Consider the following 20,623-nt stretch of genomic DNA (forward strand, 5'->3'; position numbering starts at 1 on the left):
CGACAAATTTTGTCTATAAGAAGACAGTGGCGTACATGACAATTTTGACCAAAAAAATTAAGTAAAAATTGAGTGCTCTGATTTTAACGAGATTTAGTTCCGCAGTAGGCGTACGATACAGCATTGATATGCCGCGGTCAAAACTCGAATCGGATAACTTCGATTTTTTGGGTTCAAAATTTTCATGATGTATAGTCCATGATATTTTTCGGACCCAAAAATCGAAGTTATCCGATTCGAATTTTGACCGCGGCATATCAATGCTGTATCGTACGCCTACTGCGGAACCAAATCTCATTAAAATCAGAGCACTCAATTTTTACTTAATTTTTTTGGTCAAAATTGTCATGTACGCCACTGGATTTTTCGATGTGAAAATATGCGAACTATTTATACGTATTAAAGCCAACTTTGATAAATTTTTCATGACTTTGTTACTTTTGGCGCATCAAATTTTTGAAGTCATCGTATGTGACTTGTGATCTCAAAATATTAACGACGTATTATAATTAATGATATTTGTATTTCACAAGGTAGTGTTCAGATTCTTTCCATTGGGTAAAAGAAACAAAGACTGTTAACATCCAAATATACGCCATTTTATTGAATAGCTCTAACAAAAAAAATCAAGAAACTATAATACAAAAGTCTAATCCGGCTACTTTACATTACTTCCTTTATACATAACAAATAGTTTTAACTTAATTATGCTACAAGAATAATAGTGATTTGTTACTGGAAATCAGAAATTGCTAGCTTAAAGTTATAATTACAGCACTTTAAAGGAAGGGAAAGATTGGAGTCACCTACTTAAACCTTACGTTTTAGTATTTTTTGGGTTTTATAAAAAGTACTTAAAGCATAACAATACCTTTTAAAAAATCCCAAAAAAGAGTGCGGGTATGTACAAATTACTGTTGAGAATGATTATTTGCAAATATCTTTATTACTTAAGGCGCAGCTTCTGAAAACTTAAGTCGGTTTCCAGAAACTATACTGATTTAGAGGAACCCTCTCTATTACACGTGTTACTAAGCTTTTCGGCTACCAAAAAATTGTCCTAGCACTAAATTTTCAAGGAACATGTCGGGTTAACGCTGATTATTTTACAAGATGGGTACAAAACGTCCTACGGTGACGGGAGCCTTTTTTTTAACGTGAGGAAATTGAAGACTTCTCTAATTCAAATGGCTGAAAATTTGCACTTTACCTTAATCCTATATTTTCAACCGGTTTATACAAAAGAGCAACGATCAGGCAATTATAATACAGCGGTGCAAAAGTTAGTTTCCTTAATGCAACTTAGCAGAGTTTATAATACTCGCTTTATCACTAAATAGAAAAGCCCATGCAAATATATGACGAAAACATATTTCTGTTTTTAACCTCCGCTGCTGCCTTAATTTCGATTCTTAATAGCACTTTGAAAGTCATCCTCTACAGGGCATTCTAAGTAAAACTAGCACAAAGGATATGGCTTATAGTGATATTAAACGGTTTTTACAGTCTTATTTACAACCCCCAACATCGGAAAATTTAGTCGATGCCATCGTGATATATTTGCATTTGCTGGGAAAAAAAGAATTAATCTAGTCAAGTATTGTTGCGATAGGTGTGTGTTAAATGTACACCGTAATAGTGATTAAATTGACCTAAATTATCTATCGGTCCGGAGAGGACAAATTTTCTTCTATGAACAGGTGCACATGTGAAGAATTAACAGTTGTTTTTAACGTGTTAGTGCGCATGTTAGTGATTCTTATGAACACTGTTGATTTAGTGATGTTTGGAATCCGTATTAAATTAGGAGAATCTTTAGTTTTAACGATAGAATTTGGCTACTTAAAATGACTTAAAGGAGTTCAGAATGGAAGTTTTGGTCATTGTATCAGGTGTCCCTGTGAGGCCCTTAAATAACATAGATATACGTAAAAGTTCGATATGGCGTTCGCATCGAACAACATTATGCACTTTATATCCCTAAAATGTGCAGCTGTATGTTAAAATCTGACGTTACAATTAATTGTTACAAAAATGTCAATATACTGTTTTTGACAAAATGGCAACATGTGCGATACTAAGCGAACTTTACTAATGTTTGTTTATGCGATGTCACGTTTTTTGAGTTTTGTTTACGATTCGCAGCATTTTTTTTTCGGTAAATTTAACAGCCGGGTCAACTCTTAGTTGATGTAAAAATCGAAGAATCGCCTGTGGCATGAAGTAAATGGCAATTGAGAAAATAAAATGCATCATTAAAATAATTTCAAGACAAGCTGCCAGGTTCGTTTTTATGTTGTCAATATTAATGAAGTGCGAAAATCAATTGAGACACTCTGTGCATTGGATTTAGGTCACTTATTATGTCAATAAAAATATTTTAATTACAACCCAGACATTAAGATTTACGCGGGTCGCTGTAATTGGTCTAAGAATATGTGACTCGAAAACTGCACGGCCACAAAATGGTCGACTTTTTTGCCTCTATTTTATTATCTTTTCGTAGCCATTTTGTCGCATTTTGCTGACACACATGACAAATTATTTCCCTTCTGAATACCTTTAAATTTAACCCACTTTCAAAGTTCCTCCTATAACCAATCAAAAACAACCACCTTATTCCATAAAAACGCCCCCTAATGTTAATAATTAAAATATCACTTTTCTATATTAAAAACAAACGACTGCGCGCGCCGTGAACCTGCACGCGCATTGGCTCGGAGTCATCTTCTCATCCCCTCCCCCTTACACGTACCACTCTTTGATGTCTTTACTATCGCGCTTCTTTTGTTTTTGCTGCATCTGCGCACGATCGCCGTTGCGCAGCGCCCCGTTTATCTGGTACTGCGATTGGCTGGCCGTGCTCGACGCAGTGTTGCCGAGGAGAGCCGTGCTAGGCCCGTGCGGGTACTCTTTACTGTCATCGATCTTAAACGAGCGATCGTTCCGCGATTTGAATTTCAAAATAATTAGAATCACCAGAATGACAGCGATCAAAGCGGCTGCGATGATGCCGATTATCAGCGCCACCACTTCGGAGGTTTCCGAGTGAATCGGGGGCATTTTCTTAGGGTGTCCGCCTGGGTGGTAGGGGTTGTCGCCCGTGTAATCTCTGGGTTGGTTGACAATGGGTGGGCGCGGGTTTATTTCATTAGGCATGTCGGTGTATCGCTCCACTCCGGTGGTGCTGGTCGGGGTGGTTGTTGAAGGATATTCGCTAGTGATTATAATGGAAGTTGGTAGTCGGGTGGTTGGATGGGAGATGGTTGAGCTGACGAAATTGCTTTCAGTTGTGGAACGATTTGGGTAGGCTAAGTGGTCTTCGAAGGTTGTGGTGGGGTGTTCTTCGGTGGTGGCGTTGGTGACGGTGTTCTCTAGAATGGTTGTGGCGTCTGTGATTTCTGTCACTATTCCTGAAAATTATATCAAATAATTATATTAAATGAATTGAACTAGTAGTTCAGGTTAGGTTCCGTTTAGATCTGGTTATGTTATTGTTGCCACTTTTTGCGAATTTAAATAGAGTGTAAACGGCATTACCAAATTGTTTTTGGGCCTGTGCAACCCGAATCATACCTAATTGAATTTTCTACTGACATATGGCGTATCGAGTAACTAGAGAAATCAATCTTGAGTAACTAGAACTGTCTTGAGTAATATTAACTTACCGGTCGTTTTACTGCTCGTATTGAATGGATCCTCGGTAATTTCGCCGGAACCGGAACCATCCACGCAATCCTCATCATCGCAGTCCTTACCCCCACTTCCCACCGTTTTCTTCCCGGGTTTGACTGTAGGGGGTGGCCTCGTGGGAGCTACATAAACGGGCGTTATTAGATCGTCGTCTCCTGAACCCATTTCCGGCAGAGGAGGACACTCGTCTTCATCGTCTCCATTACAACCCGACCCGGCACCGCTAAAAATCAAATCATCCTCGACTCCGGGAAATCCCGACGCTGGTGTCTGCAGCAAAAATAATTATGAAAAATAAATAGATTTAAAAAAAGACATAAAAAGTACTTGTTGCATTTTTTGAAGATGATCGTTCCTGTCCAGGATGCCTTGGACTAGCGCCACTCCTCCTCTCACAGCGGCATGAACATCTTTTTCGGCTGTCAAATCCAGCATCCTCAAGGAATTTACCACAACCCCGGAAATAATTCCCGAAAAAGGTCGCTCTATTCTCTTCTTGCTTCTGCCCCATTTGCCGCCCACTTGGATTTGTGACTGTCTGTTAAATACTTGTAGCTGAGTTCCTGTGAAAAAATGTCATTAGTATGGAAAGTAAATAAGTTTCAAATAGGTTTTACCTCCAGGAGAACTAGATTGGACGTTATAATCATCAACTTGTAGAGTGGAATTAAATCCTTGTCTATGGAATTTCACAACATGATACTGATTATCGTTTACTTTAACGGAAATTTCTCCCAACGGATGATCATTCGCTCCTAAGTTATAAACAGCAAACACGTTCCCTTCCACCTGGAATATTTCAAATTATCGAAGAATTTAATGCAATTTCTGCTTACAATATGAATCTCGATATAGTCGTTCGAAATCTCGCTAACAATTTTCAGCAATACCGCATCGGATTTCGTGGTAATGAAACCGAGGGCGATGGAATCTTCCTGCATTTCCGGTCTATTGTCTTCCGGGAATGTGTAAGTTATAATTCCGGGATTCGGACCGAACTCGTAAGAAACAGATTCTGTAATCATAGTTAGATTGTTGCTTAATTGTAACTTTACCGCTTTCAGAGCGTTTGTTAATAACTGCACTTACCATCAGAGCAAGTAGGGCCAGTGAACGACGTTAAATCGCAATCGCAGGTGTAAGAGTTCCACTGTTGGACGCAAATTCCTCCATTGGCACAGACGTTATGGCTGCATTTGGCCGATTGGCCTGGAAAGAGAAAAGAAATTGTTTTAGGCGATTTGAATGCAGGGTGGTCGTTTATGGAGCTCAACTTTGGGTTACAGTAACCAAATACGAGCTCAGTTAAGTTTGCACACAGGTGCGCCATTCGGAGTCAAAGCGATCAAAATTTTAAAATTTTGAAACGTCTTATTCTTGAACTCCAAGTTGCGCATCTCATATCCTTTATGGTTACCGCAATCGTCATGGTTGAGCTCCAGAAAGGGACACCCTGCATAATAGGCAAAGTTATTGTTTACAGGCATTTTGCGGAGTTTATCATAGAGATTTGCCCTGAATTACTCGCCTCGGATGTCTTCACACAACATTTATTACCTTCGCAGCCAGCCGTTACCAAAGGGCTGTGCACCACGGCGTCCTCCATTATGTTGGGCGATTCCCCGTTGAGATCCAGGCCTGCGATGCAGCCCTCGAAGCCGTGTCGCGACTTGACGTCTTCTTGCGGCAACTGAGCATACAAGTCTTTGTATACTCCCCCTAAATACAGGATCCCATCCAGCTCCAAGTTGCCTGTACCGAAATTCGTCGCAATCACTATGTCGTCGTCCACCATGAGAGTGTGCTGACGGGCGGATGGGCGGCGGATACCCACGGTGTGCCAGCGGTTATCGTTTAGATGAGATCTGAGTGGAAAGATACATTCAAAAATTTCCTACAGGCATTAGAGTTTGTTTTTAGCTTAAATGGAATTAAACAGGAATTTTCAGTAGTTCAGAGGAGCGGTCAAATAGAAGATTGGATGTGTAAAGTTGCTACTTTAATACCATTTTTGATTGGCTTAGCCAGTAACAGCCAGCAATAATACTATAGATGTTTAAGTGATGTTCTATTACACTACTAGTGTTAGTGCATGGAACTAACGGCAGATGGCGGCATTCAATAAAGTTGAGAATTAACATTTTGAACGGAAAGTTTCAAAGCGATGAGGGACGAGAGTTTTAAGCTGATTTTTTTGACGGCTGACAGCGCGAAACTCACAGCAATTATTATAATAAAACAAGAGAACTGCGCCTTGTTGCCATTTCCTTAACTGAGAAGTCTTATTACATTTTCTGGAAAAGCTAGAAAATTCCGCAACTAACCTGACGGTATCTCTCAACGTTACGGTCCCATCTCCCACGTTGACCACGTAGTTAATGTGTCCGTCCACCAACTCCACGGCCGCGAAGTCCTCTTTCTTGCCGCCATTGAACATGATAAGGCCGTTGGCCTCACGGGTCTTGAACATGAAGTCGATATGGATGCTGGAGTAGGCGCGCAGCATAGGGAGGCCGATGAAGGTGTGCTTCGATCGAAACGTCACTGGTTTGTGCAGATTATCAGTGGCGTGCTTGACGAATTTTCCCGTCACTTTAATCGTCGGGAAACCTATCAATTTTTAAACCCGTCCATAATAAATACGCTCCATAAAGTTTTTTGTTTATTGGTAGCGTTGAAAGTGTTCCTCGAATCGAACACATGCATATTTTAAATTAAGCCCTAAAAATAAACCCAACGTTATTACCCACATAAAAGGAGGTCTTTTTAAGAATATATTACGGTCGCCACGGTAATTTCGGCGGTCATAAAAGGGATTCAAATAAAGAAAACCGTTCCCAATAAGGTGAACAATGGGCGACGTGGCACGCAAGTGGGGTCTTACGGGTGGAGTTAATATTCCGGTCTCCCTCTATTTGATAAAATAATACTGGATATTTCCCTTTGATTAAGACGAAATTGTCACACTATAACGGTTGAATTTTATTGGCTTAAGGATTCTTGAGACATTTACGAAATAGGAAGGTAGAAAGGAATGAGATCGGGGCGATTAAATAATGTCAACATTCTTAAGAAGTAGAGTGACAATATGCTAGTTCTGCAGCAGATGTAATTTAAAAAACGCTATTAAAGTCAATATTTGCAAAGTTGATTTAGGAAATAAGTCCAACGGTCCTATTTTCGAGTCAATTTTTCTTTCAATTTTAATTCAAAACTCAAGTCAATTCCAAAGATTCCATTAAATTGATTCAATCATTTCTCAGTTATTCCGTTTAGATCTATTTCATTTACCACAATACCCAAACATATCTAAAACATCAACATTACACGAAAAGAAATGCCTCATTTCTTATGAATTCAACTTGCCTTTTTGTAATTTTGACGTGTCACTCGTATAGCAAAATGCATGTCTGATGTCCAAATTGCCCCTTCAAATTATTGATTGTAGTGCGCGACGAGAATGGATCTGTACAGTATTCATGCATTAGATTGAGAAGGAAATACGGTGTTTGATATGGAGTTTAGTTCAAAAGAACTGTTACGGATTTTATATGTTAATTTTGAATTAAGCTCGTCTTTAGCTTTTATAAGCTCTATCGTGAGTTGAGAGTATTTCAGTGGTTTATAAAAAATCAGGATATACTCGTATATTCTTTAATCTTAAAACTTTGAGATAAGTCTTAATTGGGATGAATGAAATTATTAAACTTGTCGAAACGTTCATGGTTTGTAATCAAAATAATATTAAACATTTTAAAAATTAAATCGAATTAAATTGCATTTTATTCGTTCAGGTTAGTTCAGGTTTTGGCGATTTCACTGTTATTAACTTCTGGTTTGAAAAACAGCGCCATTTTAGCGTTTTAGAGCAGATACTTAGCGCCATCTCTCAGAGCAAAAGAATAACTAGATTTGGCCTTTTTTGGGTTCGCGACTTTTCAAGACTTATTTAAATGAGAATCAGGTATTATGTGTTTTTATGATGCATAGAGAAAATAATGTTTTTGCTCCTTAGGGAGGAACGTATTGTCTGTATTGGACAGTCTCATTAGCTATCATTTAAACAACCCTTTTTACCCTAACATTTCTTTACTACCCATGATTAAACAATAAATAATGACGAACAAAAATTCTGCACTGACAATTTTAAGTTTCTAGCGCATTTAAAACGTATTCCAAAATCTTTGCCACTGGGTCTTCTGGTTGTCATCCGTCAATTGATTAATGTAAGCTTTGGTGTGTTGCAGCTGTTTCTCCATGTTCTCGACCGTCTCCTGCAACTTGAATTTCTTCTCGTTTGTGAGCATTAAATTAGTCTCCAGTTCTGTAACCTCTTTCTCCAACTTGATAATCTGCCTCTCTCTTAAATCGATCTTTTCCAACAGTTCTTTAATCAGACGGTCTTGCATTTTTTCCTCTTTAGTTACCTCTCCAAGCACCGATCTCATTTCTTGCGAGTACCTGAAAAGGCTTTTTTTTTCCAAGACCAATTCATCTCTAGAGGCTTGCAGTACTGCTGCCATTTTTTCTTGGTGTCTCAAAAGATCTTCCATTTCTCTGATTTGCTGACTTTGTCGCTCAATGACGTTGGCGTTGTGTTTGAGCTTTTGTTCGTTTTCAATAGATTGTTTTACGAGCTCGTACAAATTTTGGCGGTCTTCTTCGATCATACTTTGCAGTTGATCAGTCGAACAGGTGTTGTTTTGATCTTCCAGGGATTTCTGTCTGACCTGGAGTTCCATTATTTCTTTTTGCAGATTCGCCACTACATTAGTTTTGTCCCTGAGTTTATCCTCACTGTCTTGCAACAGCGTCTTATACCTAATGCAAAGAACATTATCTTCTGCGAGAAATAATTTTGGTAAATTTGGAAATTTTTACATTTTTTTCTATTTGTTACAATCAAATGCCGACAATGGAGTAACCGCAAAACGCGTTTGCTTGCAAATTTCCTTTTTGTAATTTTATTACTTACTTCGTATATATTGTACCTGCTTCTTGGTAAACGCTAAAAATTCCAAATATAAAATGCCTATTCGCCATATTCTCGATAAAATCAAGTTTGTTTTTCTAAACTGAAATTTTGGATACTTTTGAAAGCTTTAAATATATTTTTTTTTAATTCAGAGTTTTTAAATTTGTCGAAACTTTCCATTTTTTTAATTTTACTGATTTACAATATTTATTAATTTTTAACTAACCTGTTGATACACTCTTGCTGTCTGGCGAGCTGCTGCGTTATTTCGTTGCACTCCGTACAATCTGTCGCAATCAGCTTATTAGTGCTCTTCGAAACATTTTCATTTTTTTCATCTAGGCATGGCAGTTTGCCTTTAAGCTCCTGAATCTGCACCTCCTGCACTACCTCTTCTGCATGTTTTTCCGCGTTATCACCATTATTCGGCATTGTACCCCATTCAGCACTGAAGTCATCTTTTCTTGGAACACAGCCTTCAGAAGTAGCACATTTTCCAAACCCAGCATTTCGTTCCTTGACCACGTTCTCTAATTTTCTTTTTGTAGTGCGTAATTCTTCAGTAAGTGTTTCAATGGTCTTTTGCATTCCCTCTTGAATGATAAGTTTCTCGTCTTCCATGGCTTTTAGCGTCGCAGCGAATTCGTTTTTATCTACACTCAGCTTCTGAAGCATGCTTTCCTGCCTCTTTAGTTTTATACCTGTTTCCTCTTTTTCCTTATTCCATTCAGACTCTTTAGTTTTTATTTGCTCCTGCAAGGTCTTAAGTTTCTCTTGCGTTTCTGTAGTAACCGCCTCTGAATTTTTCTTTTCCCTTTCCTGGTTTGTTACCTTTCCGCGTATAAGTTTAATGTTTTGCGCGTTTGAGTTGTTTCTTGTTCTTGCATCAACGTTGACCTTTCGCTCACTTTCGACGTCTTGTTCTAGTGATTTTATTTGTTTTTTCAAATTAGTTATGGCCCTGTTTAATTCTGTCACTGTTCTGTCATGGACTGTTCTCTTTTCATCCAACATCTTCTTTAAGTCAGCGATAACGTGATTGGACTTTTCAATAAGACGTTCCTGTTCTTTGCATTTCAGCTCCCAATCGCTGGCTTCATCACTGGATCGTTTCATGCACAGCAAACCCTCCCAGTTTGTAATTAGATTTTTGATCTTCCTTTTATTTTCTTTTAGTACTTCTTCCAGAGATTCTTGCAGCCACTGCCCCTCATTTTGTAGAGATTCCATCCGGCCTGCCACGTCTCCAACATCAATTTCAGATTTAGCGATCTTATTCAAAAGTTCCACAATTTGAACTCTTTTTTTTAACAGATCCTGGCAAATCTCGGACAATCTCTTTGGTATTTCTTCTACAGAGCGTCTCATTTTATGCAGTACCTCTAGGGCAACTTCCTCACCTCCTCCGTCAAATTTGGAAATTTCATTATACTTCGTATAAGGTACCAGCTTGATATCTTCAAGAGTAACCAACTTGCCCACCTCCTCAAGCTTCTTCTTAGTCTCTAGCAAAGATCTATAAAGGTCTATTACAGGCTTCTGCTTGTCTATTAATTCCTTCTTTAATTGAAGATAACGTTTGTTCGTATTTATAAATTTTACTTCCAACGTGTGTTTGTCGGAAACGGTGTTAATGCGCCTCATCGAAAGGGTTTTGCTGGTGTTTTTGAGCAATAATGGAATTTTCATGCGGCCAGAATTTTTGACCGGGAGAGGGATGCTCGATGACATTGCGAGTAAAGGACATGGGGATTTCGGAGGACAAGTTCGGGTCGACTGAGGTCGCTTATCATGTTGCTTCGTAGAGAACATAGGAAACACTTCACTTGAAGAGGCTCCACTGTAAAGGGTCCGTGATGCACTATCCATTCCCGAGATATCAATCGGCGGCACACCACTGAATTCATTCTCAATCGTACTTTCAAGACTGCTATAAACGTTTTCCTCTGAAGATGTCATTTCCTCTGGAGAAGTCATATTGCAATTGCGATGAATACTGCGCTTTTTCACAATTTAAGGATTTGATTCGAAGATTTCATTGTTAGTGGAAAAATTACTGACTGACATTGACAATAATAATCATCATTTATTAATGTGAAGATTAAGGTATAACAATGAAGCAACCTGCCTCAATATTAATTCAATATTTTGGCTTCGGAAAAATAAGTTTTTTTCAATTTTTATTGATTTTAGAAGTTCCTATTCCCCAATTTTCCCCCCTAAACCGATAAAACAATACATATCACTGCGAATCTATCCCTTGCTTCGCAAATTCTAACGTCTAGTAATGTACATGACGGGGCTAATGAGAACACGAACACCGCATAAGAAACCGCCCCGTATCAGCTGCAACGCACCCCGCCATTCAGCTTCAGCTACATTACAGCTGCACACCAAGGTATCTAATTTATTATTCGGAAGCATTCCGGTTGTCATATAATATACAGTGTCAGAAGCAGAACAATATCGCGAGATTGCGAGCGTTTCAAGAGGATCTCAAGTCCGCGAGTTTGATAAACGAGCCGCTTTATTAAGAAAATGTATTCTGCTTTAATCACCCACCTGCGATCACTATTCAACTTTCCACCCTTGATGAATGTTAATGATTGCTCCAAGATTATACCCAGAAAAAACTACTTCGATTTGGCGATGTGATTGAAACATGTGGGAGTAAGATACGGGAGAGGACGTCGACTTACCAGAAATTGATTGCTCGGTGCTGAGGGCCCTTGCCAGCTCGATATAGGGGATGTTATTGAAGTAGAACTGCTGTATTTCACCGATAAAATTCGGCACCGTGGTCGACATGCTGATTTCTTCTTCCACATGATAGAGCCCCCCAATGTGGAGGGTGCGCCATTGAAGGGTCGTGTATTTCCCTTGAATTTCGGCTACAAAAAAATTGCAAAAAATATTTAGTTTTCACGAATGAATTTTCATGTTGCTCCTTAACAACCTCCAAAAGTCAACTAAAATTCCGAAAATTAATAGTTGGGCGTTTCCGAAACAATTAAGCCTTAAAGAGAGTGCACGGGCCACGGTGGCGGTATTTTAAATTCGGCCTTAATCTCGCCTATGCAAACGAAGGAGTCCGGGATTTATTTTAATGGGAGGTTCTCCCGTTTTCCAATTTCCATTAGGAGAACTCCTTAAACGACGTTGTTCGGGACAACGCTATTTTTTCCGTTGCTCTTTTCGCTCTGACAAAACTCTGCTTGTTGTTGTTTACGACTTTCCGGCGAGGAGTGTTGTTGTCCCAGGATTTTAAGATTAATTGAAGAGATTCAACAAAATCAGCACTTCGATAAGATTAATTTAAACTTTGTTGTGAACGTGAAGAGAAAAATTGAGGCAAATCTAAAATTAATTTTCTACTCTCGTACCTCTGTTGGGCGATTGGTTGTCCAGCTGAAGCTTTAGATTGGTCCCTCTTCTGGAAAACCTCACAGTGTGCCATTCGTTGTCGTTTACGTTTTGGCCTGCCAACAGAACCTGCGAAAAATACGGATATCCACTAATTTCGAAAAATCAAAAAGCTCAATTGGTTTCGAGTTAAAACACAAGTTCTGATGTGGAAAAAGTGAAACACTTCCAAATTTTAGGCAAAAATAAAAGTTCTGTAGATCCAACCACTAGAATATTCGCAAATTCAAGGCCAGAACTACAATTTCGTAGTCCCTAAATTACAAACCTCCCAAATTTGAGTATAAACCCAAATTTTGTGGCTCTAATAAGTAAAAAAATTATGATTTTGAATGCAAAGTGATTGTAAAATAATTTGAATTCCTTACAAATTTCGACTTTTTAATTTTATTACTTACTTCGTATTCATTATTGCGTTACCGCTAAAAAATCCAGGCTTAAACTATTTCCCACAGAAAATAAATCTTCTATTCAATTCTCCAATCGTATCAGGATTCAAAAAATACGTAGAAAAGTGACATAATCCCAACACGACTCGGAGGAATAAATAAGACACAATTCTTGAATAAAAGACTTTTCGAATGTGTTTATTGATTTATACAGGGTCTCCCAAACATCATTCGAATTTGAGATTTTGGGACTAACTTAACAAAGGGTTGGTCAGATTCCTCCATATTTTACCATAAAAAAATGATCTAACTGTGTGTAAACTCTCTCCTACCAAGGTAGCAACAGAGAATAACAATTGCATTATTTACCACTGTAGAAACAATAACTGAAAATAAACGATTCCTTTGAGCATTGAATAATGAACACTCATTACATCCTAACAGCTAAATCTCTCTCTTTCTCTCACCTTGTTTTTCTCACTGTCCTCCTTCCTCCTCTCCTTAATGTCCAGCCTAACGGCCAATCGAATCCGTCCCGCGGCCACCGCTAACTCGATCCGGTCCCCCGTTTTGTCCGTGCTGGAAATCAGCAACAATCCCAGGGGTTTGCTGGTCCGGAACCGCAAAACGATGTCTTCCGTCTGCGTCACCATTTCCGAGTCCATCGTCACTGACATGTGCGAAGAGCCGTTGAAACTGTTGAAATCCGAGAATTGATTCGCTGATTTAAAACGTCATAAAATGTAATCCTCCGAAGGGGGCGAAAAAGTATGCGGGGGATGGGATCAATGTCGAGGGCGATTTAATGAAGAAGAATGAGGCGGGTAAAAAAATAATGAAGGAAGCTGCGGTTTTGTTAATTCGAGTTCTGCCGCATTTCCAGAAGAATGTCATCGGGGGCAATTGACGAGTTCAGGAACTGATTTAAAAAATTTTGGCACATCTTCTAATGTCCTTTATTAGACCTTTGTTTATATAAAAATTTTCCCCATCACAAAAAATCGACGTAAACGGTAACGGTACTACAGTCTTTTATATAACGGTACGTCTTGCCTGGGTATTTGCGCCGTTGCCATATTTTTTTAGAATTCCCGTGACGATCGATTCAAGGTAGAAAATTTCGCATTTTCACAAATTTTTCAAAAATTGAATTTCCAAAAATTTTTCGGTGAGATAATGATTTATTTACCTTAACGTTGCGGCCTCCTTTCCACAAGTGGGGCCCGTAAACATGGTATTGGTGCAATCACACATGAACCTGTTCCAACCTTCGGTACAGGTGCCCCCGTTGAGGCAAGGCTGCGAGGGACATTGTGGTTGCAGGGTGTGGCATAAAGTGCGGATCGAGCCTAAAATCATAAGAAAGTTGTCGATGAAAGTTAAATCTTGTTCGAAAATTAAAATGCACCACATTTCTCCAAAATTATTTTAATAAAATTTTCACTTGAAATATTTAAAAATGCCGCCATAACTGTCGACAGGAGGCGGAAGCAATTATTTATAAGGGCGTGCGCGACCGGTTTGATGAATTATCAGATTTAAAATTTCTTGGAGGATTGCCACTTTTATCAGAGATAACTCATAGATCTATCTTGTTTCATTAGTTCTGAATTTAAAAAATTATATATTAAAATTTGGTGATTCGAATAAATAAGGTCGCATATAACATTTTAAATATTTTAACCTCCTCGTTAATAGATTAATACATGGCTCAAATTAGTCATAATAAATGTAGCATCCGGGTTTTGCTTGAACTGTCACAGCATGTTTGGCGTCACCAAATTGCGAACGTGCAACAAAACTGGAGGCAGTAAAGTTCGAATTGCGGCAACGACCAGGCTAAGCTGCCATTTTTCCGCATATTTTCATTGAATTTCTAAGTTTATAAATTAGATTTCGGGTAGAAAGTGAGTGATTTTCGTATTTTGCCATGTAGTATTGTATTGAACCAACTTGGAGCGTTATCAGTTGTCACGATTATTGATTTTGATCGAAATGGTCGCATTTAGAATAAAAACCAATTGGAGCTTATCACTCTCTCAACATTTTCTTCCTCCGTTAAAACAAACTGGAATCGATTCCCATTGCCAGGAAAACTACTTGCGAAGCCACGCCGTCATTCATTATATCCAGCACATCCCGGAATACGTTCTTTCTTCGCAAAGCCACCCATTACATACGAGCGATATTTCACTATGTAAACGAGAAGAACATCTTGAAATATTTACGTTTTCGACCACAACAAAGATCTTTTGTTCGCGAACGGGATCCGGAGAGACATAATTTAATATTCAACAAAAGACTTCATAAAGTTTGGGGCGGCTCGAAGATATTAAGACCCTATTCCGCCTTCTAACGCGACTACGCAGAGGGCGCAGTTATTGTTTCGGAGGAGGTTTTTCCGGAGCTCCACTTAATGAGCCCAATTAGCGACGTCGTTACGATCGCAATGCCGAGACAAAGTATCGCCTCACTATCGGCTTACAGTCTTCCAGTTCTTGGGATATTGTTATTTACAGACGCAGCCGCAACCTAGATTTATCGCAGGGAAATGAGATTCGAGCATCTCAAGGCGGATGTAATTTAATCTTTAATAAGATCCCGTATTATAAAGTTTCGCACTCCTAAGTGCCTTTATGCAAATATTCCGGGCTTCGCTCGTCATGCACTTAAAAGAATGCGTGTCGAGATTTTTGTTATGTAATGATTTCGGTGTAATTCTAATTCCTCATTGAAACACCAACTGCAATAACGACACTAAAAGTTCCATTTGTCTTCATCGAAAATAAACGGGAATAGAACAAATTTGTGAGTAAGCAAACCTTGGGGCCTGCGGCGAAATAATGGGAACGTAATATATTTTCACGTGGGAGAACAATGGGGGTAAACGTTTTCGTTTTATCTCTATATTTGGAGGTAATAAGGAAAAATGAGAAAGAAGTCGTTCTTGATGTGTTGTCATTTGAAGGTAGCCGTAACCGCTGGGGAGATACAATTAAATTCTCAGAGAGTCAAGCAGGAAACACGAATGAATTTGGCACTTAGAATTTACGTAAAATATACGGAAAAAAAGCCATTTAATTGCGACGTTGCCCCTGGAGCTTGGCGATTTTAAACTGCGCGCCTACCAAATCTAGAAGTGGCAACCTTGCATGAAATTTTAAATCTGACAGGTCGTCAAACAGTTTGCACGCGCACTGACTTAAACTGTTTTCGCATTGACTGTTCATAAGACGGTAAAATCGCTATTTTTAATAACTTAAATTAGAAATTTTAATAAACAATTCATAATTACGATTAAAACCACTTACCGGAATCCTGCTCCCTGACATAACCGGCCACATCCACCGGTTCATTATTCATAACGAGATCCTTGAAACAGCCCACGAAGCCTTGCTGAAGGACCGCGGTCCACAGGCCCGGAGGCACCGATATTTCCGAAAAGGGAGGCCCTAAGCCGCCGAGGTATAGTTTGCTTTCCAGCTCTAATGTTGCTGAACCTTCTGGAAGCCAGAACGATTCAGAAACATATTCCCCCAAGGAAAAAACAAACATAGCTTAGAGAAAGATTATAGGAAAAGATGAGTCCACAGAAATTATGTGAAAGCATAGAGTTGAGAGTTTAGAGTGATGATCAGGGTAACATAAACAGACGGAAACTAAAACACCAAACAGCTATCGTAACGTAATAATATGTCTGTAGGTAGAGTTTTGCTCTGTTACTTACTTGCGTTCTTACCCATAGCTTTGTAATCGGTATTGTACCCGTCTACTGTGATCCGGGCGTCTCTTCCGGATCTTCTAAAGATTACTTCGTGCCAATTTCCATCATCAATGCGTCGTCTAGATCCGCGTTGTTTTGAGGGTCCAGTGCCCAGATCGATGTGCACATAAATGTGCCCATTGTAGATTTCCACCGCAAAAAGATCCGTCTAAGAACATTTGGAAATCAACGAACATTTAATGATAAATGAAACTAGCCACATGCTATATTATAAAAAGACTATCCCCTAGATGGCACCTCATTTTGCTATCATTGTGACTCCATCTAGTTGTGAAGCGTTTAAGTGACAAATTCTAAGAAGCGCGGTATTAAGAAAGTTTTTTGTTGGGATTTTAAATGTTGTGGCAAATGCTACAATACATAGCGGATTAGCTCATGTAATAAGGGGGCTTTAGCTAGGGTTAGCTCTTAAACTGCGTTTGTTCTTTGTAGGTAAAGTTGAGCGAATAGGGTCAGCGAAACTAGGTTAAGAAGTTTACGTACAAGGCTCGTAAATATCCCGGTTGCTTTGCAACATTTTCCCCCGACTATTCTAAACTGAAAAACAAAACAAACTTGTTTAAATTGTCGATGTGTCCCTTCTATTTTAGGAGGAGTTCGGGTGAACTTTGTCTCAACTTTTAATCAAGAGAAATTCAAAACTACCCCCTCCCACTGCCTGAAAATGGCGTAAAGTTATGTTAAAATTACGTCTTATTTATGGCCAGTTCGGTTTTAATTCGATGTACTTACCCGTGGCGGCGTCCCAGAATTAAAAAGGATAAGGCCGTTTGCTTCGTTAGTACGAAATTTGAATGAAATATTCCCCGATTTCTTGGCGTTCCACGTTGGCAATATCTGGGAAGAAATAAAACGTCGTTGGAGAAAAGGAGATGGTGTTGACGGCAAATTAAACTCAATTAAAAGACAAAGTAGAACATTCAGTGGGGCTAGTTTATTCCTGGCTGGGATTTGAAGTAAGTTCTAACAAAATAAAACCGACTGTAAGGAGATAATTTTGTAAATTGTACGTCGATGATTAGCGACATAAACGTCTTTTAAACTCTAAAATATTGTCAAATTTCTCCATCCACCATGGATAACAAAGGCGTAGTAACCAGGCTTATTCCAGAAAAAGTCTAAAAATGAAAAAAAAGTTCTTAAAGAAAAAATGTTAAGAATTTACTTTCTACATTCAAAAGAAGATTCTAGCCGCATGAACTTCGACTTAGGTGTGCTTTTAAATTCATATTTTTTAAATTCAATCGACTTCCATAATACCAACGCCTATCATTTGCTACATACAAAGACTGTAGAGCTATTACTAAATAGTGGAAAATTGTCCAACTCGTCAATTGATGAGAGACGTAGCGGCCTAAAATCTGGAAAAATTTATTTGCAGTAACAGAGATATTCTTAAGGGATTAATAGCAATAATTTATCCCTGAATCCGGGATTTGTATGCCAATGCATTTATACATCAATGTACTTTAAAAATCCCCGAAAAGATTCTAATAAATTATCCATTTAACTCCCATAAGCAGACTTGGTACAACCCTGTTTTCCAGTCTGAGAAACTGGAGTAATCTATATAAACTTAAAAACAAATCTAAAGAGACAATTTTCGGAAATTTATTAATTAATTCTGTTTTTTCGCCCCTGTTTTCCTACACAGAAAGGCTTTATAATTACGCTTAAATTACGAGAAATTGTCCAATTAACCACCTGAACACCAGGGGCGTATCGACAAAAATATTACTTTATGTGGGGAATATTTTTGTTAGTTCCTTCGCCAACTTATCAAGAAAAACTTATTAAAAACCGAAATCTCCAAGCACCTGGATTCGACCGCAGTAACGGAAAACGATCGAAGGTACAGGTAAACGATGTCAAAAAGAAAACGTCCGATTTCCGTGCCATTACGTTACCGGAACATTATCGCCCTGTTACGATATAATCGATTGAATTCTTCATTAACCGTAATTACAGTCCCGCCGCTCTGTTCATCGGTTTTTACGACCTTCAATTCATGATGTCAAAGATCGATAACGCGTTGTCGACTATAGAATTATTACTGAAATTCGGTCAATTGCAACATGCAGCACTGCAAATTCATTCGACTCAGGGCCGACTTAAGAAAAAGAGGGTGACAATATCTTACCAAATGTGACTCCCTAGTGGTGAACGTGATTGGATCGTGAGTCTCTCCCGTCGGACATTTGTAATCCAGCCGTCCGGCCACCTGGATGAGGTGGTTTCCAGATTTGCCCAACTCTAGTAAATTCAGCCGTAGCGTGTCAGCGACAAATTCCACCTGAAATATGCAGAAACCGTTTACCACCCGCCTTGACGTAATAAAGTAATTTATATCGTGCGCGATTTCAATTTAGCACACGCATTTTTCTCTTAATGAAAAACAGCGTGTTTAATTTGCTCCATCGAAGATCAGGTGCCCCGTCTGCTCCGCTTATCACCCTCGGAAACCCCGACGACAAATTTCCACCGAAATTGGATTAGATCCAGAGTCGGCGAGGCATAAGAAAAAGGGTTTAATGTCGGCGAATAGCTTATAGGGGTTTTATTGAACTTTACTAATCAGCCAAAACTGACAAGACACTCCAAGAAAGGACTACTTTTCTACTTTTCGCAATTTCCCACATACCCCGTTTGACGTTTATTTATGCACGCTAACGTAAATCGGAAATGGCCCGAACGGGCAACATGGAGCCTGAGTTATCGCACAAATGCCGTCGCACTTTTGTTCCTTTTCAAACTTCAATTCGGGAAATTTACGAGAATTCTCCCCTGGAACAAAGGCTGGCTTTATACGTCAAATTAGTGAGACAAGAACGTTTTTGCGAAATAGAGCAGTAGAGTCGAGGAACATTTTAAAGTGGCATCATTTCTGGATATTATTAGTCGAGTTAGTTTGCAGTTGAATAGTTGCCTCAGTATTGCAGCCTGCCAGTTAAATTTTGAGCTTACTGACTCATAATTAAACTCAATTAGAAATTAAGAGTTATTGTTATATAAAAATTGGACGTCGTCCAAATATGTTTTTTGACGTTGCGCGGTCATCAGGTCTTCAGGGACGGGCTCGCGGCGTCAGAATCACCAGCCGGCCCCAGTCACATGTATGTAAATACCTATACAACTAGATTTCTAAAATGTATCACTTGTGGTGATGCGAATTTTAATTTTCTATATAGCAGTAAAAAATAGGATTTGGCCATCAATAACATTTTAACCACGGTGACTATCGACACCTTACCATCATATCCAGTCCGCCACTGGCAACCAGCTAATTGAATTACGCTAAATTAAATGTTCGACCAAAAATTTTCTGGACAACGCCGAATGAGTGATTTCACGTAAAAGGGATAAAACTTTTAGGCAGTGACGCCAAATATCGTTTGTTAGTTGAATTAACCAGCGGCCACAGCTGACCTCAACCCTCTGGCGGAGTTCGTGCCTAACTAATTCTCTTCGTAGTAGTACATGACCTCAGTGGGCTTTCAGTCTATTAACTGCATTTTCGAGATTAAATTAATTGAAAGAATTTGAGTTTGTGCTAACAATAGCGACACATGTACAACGTCAAGTCATGTTGACTGATGTTATTTCCTTGAAGGGAAAAAAAAGTGATGTTAAAAAAGTTATTTTATTAAACGACAGATATATTATGTATGTGGTACAATCCAAGGAGTATATCCCATTTGAGAATTATTATAATCATAAGAAGATTTGCTTTTTATACATTTCTTTCATTGGGATAGTTCAAGTGTGGCGAATCCAACTCGAATTCGAAACAGGCCGATTCCATGCGGTATTAAATCTCCGAATCGTCTCACGTCTACGTGCCCAGGCACGGACGATACATTTCACTAATGGATTCCACGAGACAAGATCCAAAGGCTTACGCGGGGTGTGCGAAATTAAAATAAAGTAGGACGGGGCCCGGATTTATTTATTATTCCGGTAAACAAGGCGTCCTGGCAGAGAGCGCGACGGTCGCAGATGGAGGAACGAGAAAGGGCGGATCGGTCACACTATATCCAGACCAAAATCGAGAATATAATCGCGCTAAAGCTAATTACGTAAACGCAGCGAATTGCCAGCCAAACGCCAAGTTGGGAATAACTATGTCCGTGATAGGGATCTCTCAATGTTGCGTTTTTCAAATTTCCTGATTTTATTGAGGAGCAATCCATATTTGAACGTTCATAAAGTATTTTGTTGTCTGAAATGTGAAATCTGAAGTTATTAAAAAATTGAACCGTTCAAATAAAGCACCATGTGTATGCCCATCGCTTGAATCTTGAAAACTAAACCCTTTACCCCTTGCTTAAATCGAACAAAACGTCTCATTTTACTGGGTTC

At 39.0% G+C, this 20,623-nt stretch overlaps 2 protein-coding genes across 5 annotated transcripts in view; both read right to left on the reverse strand.

The window, feature by feature from the left end:
• Window positions 1-577: 577 nt before the first annotated feature.
• The window catches only part of Nrx-1 (Neurexin 1), a 52,554-nt gene continuing 32,508 nt past the window's right edge, over window positions 578-20,623 (reverse strand). For 2 of the 4 annotated variants that reach the window (XM_066406952.1, XM_066406949.1), the window contains 17 exons: window positions 18,405-18,557; window positions 16,997-17,101; window positions 16,748-16,801; window positions 16,208-16,412; window positions 15,792-15,983; window positions 13,670-13,829; window positions 12,948-13,176; window positions 12,052-12,160; window positions 11,368-11,559; window positions 6,018-6,303; window positions 5,251-5,558; window positions 4,783-4,902; window positions 4,530-4,708; window positions 4,311-4,482; window positions 4,021-4,256; window positions 3,669-3,963; window positions 578-3,413 (listed from right to left, as the gene is read on the reverse strand). In XM_066406952.1, the coding sequence (XP_066263049.1) occupies window positions 2,746-3,413; window positions 3,669-3,963; window positions 4,021-4,256; window positions 4,311-4,482; window positions 4,530-4,708; window positions 4,783-4,902; window positions 5,251-5,558; window positions 6,018-6,303; window positions 11,368-11,559; window positions 12,052-12,160; window positions 12,948-13,176; window positions 13,670-13,829; window positions 15,792-15,983; window positions 16,208-16,412; window positions 16,748-16,801; window positions 16,997-17,101; window positions 18,405-18,557 (3,663 nt within the window). In that variant the 3' untranslated portion in view covers window positions 578-2,745. The remainder of the gene's footprint in view (window positions 3,414-3,668; window positions 3,964-4,020; window positions 4,257-4,310; window positions 4,483-4,529; window positions 4,709-4,782; window positions 4,903-5,250; window positions 5,559-6,017; window positions 6,304-11,367; window positions 11,560-12,051; window positions 12,161-12,947; window positions 13,177-13,669; window positions 13,830-15,791; window positions 15,984-16,207; window positions 16,413-16,747; window positions 16,802-16,996; window positions 17,102-18,404; window positions 18,558-20,623) is intronic. The other 2 variants (XM_066406950.1, XM_066406951.1) reach the window with 2 other exon arrangements.
• On the reverse strand, window positions 7,751-10,645 carry LOC136419622 (golgin subfamily A member 6-like protein 24). The gene is made up of 2 exons (XM_066406102.1): window positions 8,895-10,645; window positions 7,751-8,514 (listed from the first exon to the last, which is right to left on the reverse strand). Exons 1-2 carry the CDS (start codon window positions 10,643-10,645, stop codon window positions 7,857-7,859), a joined length of 2,409 nt encoding a protein of 802 aa, XP_066262199.1. The 3' UTR covers window positions 7,751-7,856.

The sequence above is a fragment of the Euwallacea similis genome, chromosome 3, assembly GCF_039881205.1.
Source record: "Euwallacea similis isolate ESF13 chromosome 3, ESF131.1, whole genome shotgun sequence".
NCBI classification, from domain to species: Eukaryota; Metazoa; Arthropoda; class Insecta; order Coleoptera; family Curculionidae; genus Euwallacea; species Euwallacea similis.

Excerpts from the sequence above, each read along its gene's own strand:
- LOC136419622 (XM_066406102.1), bottom strand. The coding sequence starts at position 10,645 with ATGACTTCTCCAGAGGAAATGACATCTTCAGAGGAAAACGTTTATAGC. Across the intron at positions 8,515-8,894 it reads CAGCAAGAGTGTATCAACAG|GTATAAGACGCTGTTGCAAG; the intron begins GTTAGTTAAAAA and ends TCTTTGCATTAG.